Consider the following 7002-nt stretch of genomic DNA (forward strand, 5'->3'; position numbering starts at 1 on the left):
CTGCCACCATCCCTGGTTTATGGATTGCTGGGGATCAAACCCAAGGTTTCTTGCATGCTAAGGACACGCTCTACCAACTGAGCTCCATCCCATCCTCACCTCTGACAAGACATTCATTTTCTTCCTTCTTTTTTCCCTACCTCCCCTTTCCGTGATCAAGTTTTACTCTCTACTTCATTGCTTTCTTTGGAATCCAGGCTGGCCTTGAACTCATGGCAGTCCTCCTGCTCCAGTGTTTTATGTCTTGTGGGATTACAGGTGTGCATCCCCATGTTTAGGATAATTTGTTTTCTTCTGTCTTGTCAAAGGATGTTACAAGACAGGAAACACAAATAATTTAAAAGACTCTGGAACAAGTTAAACTCTGTTCAACTGATTTTTTCCTTTGAGACTATGTCTCATTGTGTATATCAGGCTGCCTTAAAACTTGAAATTCTCCTGCCTCACCCTCTGGAGTGCTGGGATTAGGCACACTGCACTCAGCAGCTTCCTGAACTTTTGCTGACCTGGAACTCACTGTGTAAACCAGATTGGTCTTGAATTGGAAGAGATCTGCCTGCCTGGAACTGGCTTTTTTTTTTTTTTTTTTTTTTTTAAGCTTTCAGAAGAGGTTCTACTGATGTTTGGGAAAGCAGTTGAAAATAGACAGGGTTGGAGAGATGGCTCAGAGGTTAAGAGCATTCCCAGCACCCACATGGCCACTAACAACTATCTGAAACTCTAGTTCCAGGGGATCCAACACCCTCTTCTGACCTCTGTGGGCATTGCACAACATGGGTGCACTTACATGCAGGCAATACTCTCATACATATAAAATAAAAATAATAAAATGTTTTTAAAAAACACAGAATGGCCGGGTGTGGTGGTGCACACCTGTAGTCCCAGCACTTGGGAGGCAGAGAAAGGCGGATCTCTGTGAGTTCAAGGCCAGCCTGTTCTACATTGTGAGTGCCAGGACAGCTTGGGCTACAGGGAGACCCTGTCTCAAAAAGACCGGGGGGGGGGGGAAAAAAAAAAAAAAAAAACAAAAACCCACAGAATCATAGAGAGAACCTGCGATTGGAAGAAGTTTGAGCTCACACTTTATTTAGTCTTTTGTTTCTAGAGGAGTCTGTTATACTGTGAATGCTGGGAGTCCAAACTGGAGATGGGGCTCAGAGGAGGCAGCAGGCTCCTCTACATCCCTAATTCAAGCTGGAATGACCAAGATAAGGGAAGAAGAGGGTAGATGATTGGGTGTGGTGCGGTGGGTTAGGAAGGATACCAAGCCTCACTCTAGGGTGATTTCATGGGTTTGTTGATTTGTTGTCTTCTTTTGGAGAAGTAAAACAGATTTCATGCTTCAATGACGTTTGTTTTTCAGAAGGTCTTATCTGAAAAACTCAAGAAGAAAAAAAGGTACTTTTCTTGAGTCAGGGTCTCACTAAGCAGTCTAGGCTAGGCTGGAACTAACTCAGAGTTGGAGATCCCCCTTGCTCTCCCTCCCAAATTCTGGGATTAAAGATTTATACCATCACACCCACCTAAAGTACACTTTTTGTTTGTTTGTTTGAGACAAGAGTCTCACTGTGTAGTCTTGGATGTCCCTGGAACTCAATATAGACCAGACTGGACTCACTGAGACCTACCAACCTTTGCCTAAATTAGGATGTGCCACCATGCCTGGCAAGTACATTATTTTTGATTCCCTTTTTTTCTACAAAGAAAATCAACACTTCCACCAGTCAATGCTTTCAAACAATATTATCTTTAAAGGATTCCACAAGTGGCTACGTAAGTATTGTATACTAATGAAGTCACTTTTCCAAATCAAGCTTTTGGTATTTTAAACAAAAATTGCTCTATAACGAGTCATACTTTTGTTTCTTTTCTACACCCTCTAGCTCAGTATTGAAAAGAAGGGTGTGTTTTGCAATATTGATGAGCAACTAAGTTCAGGATATTTATTTCCATCTGGTAGAGTTCAACTGCCCCTTGTTTGCTTTCTCCCACCCCACCTCCTACTTAAGGGAGTCCGGTTAACCCTGTTTCAAGCATAATCGTTTTAGCAGGCTCGTGCCTTCTGAACAGACTGTTTCCAAATCTCTTTGCCAAGCAGAGTTTCAAGTAAACTTAGATGTCTATACTTAACATTATCAACTAGCTTCACGTTTTATTCATCTTTTGTGTTCGTTAACTGCAGAACAACTCTAAAGCTTGAACGTTATCTAGGGAAACAAAAAAAATCACTGATGTGTGTGTGTACACATTTTAAAACGCTTATGCAGGTATTTTTCTTTTCAAACCTTTTTTTTTTCCTTTTTAAAAAGAATCCATGTTATATTTATCTTCAGCCGCTGGCTCGTCCTTGTGTATGTACTACGCCACATCCAGTAAGGTTTCCATTCCTCTCGAGAAATAGCCGAACCAGCAGCCACAAACCCCCTTACTAACCTGTTTTGCAATAAAAACTTTCACAGAAACACGTCCCCACTCCTCCCCCAGGGTGGCACGTAATGGGTTCCCGGCTTCTGCAACTCTGCCAGGGGACCTGGGCTCTCTAGGGCAGCAGCCAGCTCGGTTTCCCCGGCAGGTCGGCTCCCGAGAGCCTCCTTCCCAGCGCACACCGGTTCCCCGCACTCCGCCGGAGCTCCGAGCCACGCAGATCCGAGCGGGGACCAGATGTAAACAGAGACCGAGTACGGGGACAGGAGCCAGGGCCGTGTGGCGCCCGGGCGGCCGGAGCCGCGGAGACTCAGGCGATCAGGGAGCCTCTGGCCACACCGCGCCACCCACCCGCGAAGACCCGCGATGCGCCCTAGCAGGACCCAGTTGGGGCCGGAGGGCCAGGGCTGGGGGCGGGGCTACCTGGGGCGGAGCCACCGCCGGGGGCGGAGCTAAGCGCATCTCCTAGGCTTCCTCCTCCGCCCCGCTCGGCACCTCGGTCTCAGACTGCCACTCCAGGGTTTATTTGTTTACAAGCGGATTACGTCAGCTCCTCCCTCTCCTCCTGGCCTCTGGGCCCGCCCCCTGGTGGCCCTTCTTCCCTCCCCCTCCGGCTGCGAATCTGCCTGCCGTCACAATGGTGCGATCTCCGGGTTGGCTGGCGTTGGCCGTCACGCTCCGGGTACGCTATTTCCTCTCCGCGGCGCTATAAAATGAGCTGCACGGCGGCGGCGGCTCTTCGCCCCTCGGAGCTGGAAATGCAACTCTCGGGTTCCTCGGAGGCTACCGAACTGGAGGCGGAGGCGGCTGGGGAGGTCCGAGCGATGTGACCAGGCCGCCGTCGCTCGTCTCTCCCTCTCTCCTGCCGCCTCCTGGTTCGAAAATAACTTTTTTACTCTAAAGGAAAGAAAAGAAAAGCCCCTAGACCCAGTAGCCGTCCGCGCCTCGCGCCCTCGCTTCCCCTCGGCCGTCTGGTCTGGGCGGGAGCCCGGGGTGGCGCTCCGCCGTCGGGGCCGGTCTGCCGAGCCCCGGCCGCCCCGGGCCGCCCCCGTCCACCGCCCCCATGCATCCCTTCTACACCCGGGCCGCCACCATGATAGGCGAGATCGCCGCCGCCGTGTCCTTCATCTCCAAGTTCCTCCGCACCAAGGGGCTCACGAGCGAGCGACAGCTGCAGACCTTCAGTCAGAGCCTGCAGGAGCTGCTGGCAGGTGAGCGGGGCGCGGGGCCGCCGCGGGCCCGCTGCTGTCGGGCTCGTCCCGACCGGGGGACTGGGGGGGCTGGGCGGCGGGGCGACGGCGACACGCACAACAAAGGATCGGGAGCCGGGCGACGCGGAGCTGCGCCCCGACGGCCGATCGCGGGGGACAAAGGAGCCGTGGGGCCCCGCGTCCCCTCCCCCAGGTCGCTCGACCGTTGCCCCAGGGTGTCCTGTCGCCGCTGCTGCCCGTAGCGGGCTCGGGCCCGACGTGCGGGATCCCCGCACCTCCTGTCCCTCCCGCCCATTAATCATCGGATTTGTCACTGGTACAATTACAGCGCAGCCCAGAGTGTGGTTTAGGGTTTCTTGTTTTTCTTCCCTTCGGGGTTAACAGTCCTTGGTGGCGTTGACCCCCCTCCCCCAACTCCAAAGCCATAAAGTCTATTGTGTGTGACCGGGGCGGGGTGAAGAAAGTAAACAGGTTCCCGCCCCGCCGCCGGTGCGGTCTGTCTGCCTGGCCAGCCTGAGTGCGCGCGGGATCCCTATTTTGGCGGCTCAACCGGTCGGTTCCGGAATGGTGTTTGCCACACTACCTGTGTTAATTCGGAAGCCGTGTCTGGTCTTCTTTCTCTGTCCTCTCTGACTACCACGAATGCAGCTCTGGGCATTTGTGAAAGTTCGTACTTTTCATTTTTGCTCCTCAAAGGAGCCAGCAGGAGGAGGAAGTACGGTAGGGCAGAGCTAACCACGGATCTGAGCATTGTTTCTCTGTTCTTTTCTTCCGTAGAACATTACAAACATCACTGGTTCCCAGAAAAGCCGTGCAAGGGATCAGGTTACCGTTGTATTCGCATCAACCATAAAATGGATCCTCTGATTGGACAAGCAGCCCAGCGGATTGGACTGAGCAGTCAGGAGTTGTTCAGGCTTCTCCCAAGTGAACTCACACTCTGGGTTGACCCCTACGAAGTGTCCTACAGGATTGGAGAGGATGGCTCCATCTGTGTGCTGTATGAAGCCTCACCAGCAGGAGGTAGCACTCAAAACAGCGCCAACGTGCAAATGGTAGACAGCAGAATCAGCTGTAAGGAGGAACTTCTCTTGGGCAGAACAAGCCCTTCCAAAAACTACAATATGATGACTGTATCGGGTTAAGATATAGTCTATGGATGGATCTTCTTATAATGGATGGATAAATTTGATTTTTGCTTTGGGTGGGCTCCTCTTGGGGATGGATTATGGAATTTAAACCATGTCACAGCTGTGAAGATCTGGCACAAGATAGAGTGGTAATAATTTTTTTTAAGTGACAGTGCCATAGTTTGGACAGTACCTTTCAATGACTTAATAGCCTGTGAGTCCTGTAAACAATCACTTTATTTGCTAGGGAGTGAAGTCCAGTCCTAGGGTGGTTTTCAGATTCTCCCAGACCTAAATATACCTAAATTGTCACATCAGCCCCTTTAAGGAAAATCTGTAATTCAAAGAATCCTTCTCTGCAGACAATCTTGCAGAGGAATTTGCACTATTACACTTGAAAGTTATTAGTAACTTTTTTGGCAGCTCAGTAAGAAAGCTCAATGTTTTAAGCATGATAGTACTGGAAATTTTACAACAAGACTTTTACCTAGCACTTAAATGTATAAATGTACATAAAGACAAACTAGTACGCATGACCCCGGGGAAAATGGTCAGACCTTGTATTGTGTTTTTGGCTTTGAAAGTAGCAAGTGACCAGAATCTGCCGTGGCAACAGGCTTTTAAAAGACCCTTAAAAAGACACTGTCTCAACTGTGGTTGGTAGCACCAGCCGGCTCTCTGTACATTTGCTAGCTTGTAGTTTTCTAAGACTGAGTAAACTTCTTATTTTTAGAAAGTGGAGGTCTGGTTTGTAACTTTCCTTGTACTTAATTGGGTAAAAGTCTTTTCCACAAACCACCATCTATTTTGTGAACTTTGTTAGTCATCTTTTATTTGGTAAATTATGAACTGGTGTAAATTTGTACAGTTCATGTATATTGATTGTGGCAAAGTTGTACAGATTTCTATATTTTGGATGAGAAATTTTTCTTCTCTCTATAATAAATTGTTTCTTATCTTGGCATTTTAATCAATCTCTTGTCATGATTACAGAGGTTCAGCTAAATATTTTTCTCAGGTCTGAGGTTTGTAAGCTATGTGAATTTCAGTTGCACACTGGTCATGCTGAAAAGAAAAACACTTGTGCGTGTATTCAATTAGGTGTTAGAAGGAGCAGGAGAGAGGTTTGTTTTTTTTAACTTGAGCTAAACCGTGGACACATTCACAGGCTGGTGATATCATAAAATGAGGATAAGAGACAAAGGTAAACCTTTGAAAAAAGGGATGACACTCAAGGATTACATGTCATTGCTTCCTGTTGAAGTGAAGACAGAAATGTTCCTCTCTGGCCCACCTTTGAGAAACAGTTGTTTTGCCCCATGGATTCTTTGTTCAATTAGAAAATCCTGGGCAGGTGACCTATAGTCTAAAGAACAGGCTAATCATTACAGAAAGATCTTACATTTTTGCTTTTCATCACCTGCAAGATTTACATAAAAATCTCATTAAGCTGGAATTCAACAAAAGGTATGTTGATGAACTTTTATACTCAAAAGTTGAAATGCTGGCTCTGGAGTCCTCATTTTCCTAGGTAAACTCATACTGAGGTTGCTATAGTATAGATTAGTAACTCTCGGATACCATGAACAGACTTGCTGGTAATTCTTTGGTTATGGAGGATTTGAAATAATGGTATTTTGGTGGAAATTGAAAGCAGAGAAATTTGAGTTCTGCTTTACAGTTAAATTAACAATTCTATTAATAGTGGCAGGGTTTTTTTTGAGGGGGACTGGTATATGCCAAAATGTATTCACACATTTTGAAATTTACATTATAAAGTAAGTAATCCCAAATAAATTTGAGGTTTTTATTTAATCTGGAAGATTACATTTTTCCTCAGACTATACAGAAATATACCACTAAACATGCCAGGTCTTTAGGAATACAAATGATAAATTCAAATACTTTCCTGGCAGCCCATTTTGGGGAGTTTGAATTTTGGTTTTTTTGGAACAGGCTCTTGCTCTTTAGCCCAGGCTGGCTTCCCAACTCTAGATCTTCCTGCCTCGGCCTCCAGGGTGCAAGGATCACTGATTTATGGCATAATTCCATGCTAGGAGTTTGGGTTCTGAGTTTCATTATGACATTTTCCATACATGTATATCATTGTACTTCATCCAAACCCCCTGGGAGTGGAATGCTTTGTAAGCAAAGCCCATGGACAACTATTGTCAATTATTAACACTAAGGGTTTTTCAGCCCTTTCGCTAAAAAGCCTCTCATTTGATCAGGCTTGA

At 47.2% G+C, this 7002-nt stretch overlaps 1 protein-coding gene across 1 annotated transcript; it reads left to right on the forward strand.

Annotated features, from left to right (window-relative positions):
• The first annotated feature begins 3137 nt into the window (after positions 1–3137).
• On the forward strand, positions 3138–5735 carry Btg1 (BTG anti-proliferation factor 1). Its single transcript, XM_008823868.3, has 2 exons — positions 3138–3635; positions 4413–5735. The coding sequence occupies exons 1-2, from the start codon at positions 3488–3490 to the stop codon at positions 4778–4780; spliced, it is 516 nt and encodes a 171-aa protein (XP_008822090.1). The 5' UTR covers positions 3138–3487; the 3' UTR covers positions 4781–5735.
• Positions 5736–7002: the final 1267 nt, after the last annotated feature.

This window comes from Nannospalax galili, unplaced genomic scaffold (assembly GCF_000622305.1).
Source record: "Nannospalax galili isolate Female #2095 unplaced genomic scaffold, S.galili_v1.0 scaffold191, whole genome shotgun sequence".
NCBI lineage: Eukaryota > Metazoa > Chordata > Mammalia > Rodentia > Spalacidae > Nannospalax > Nannospalax galili.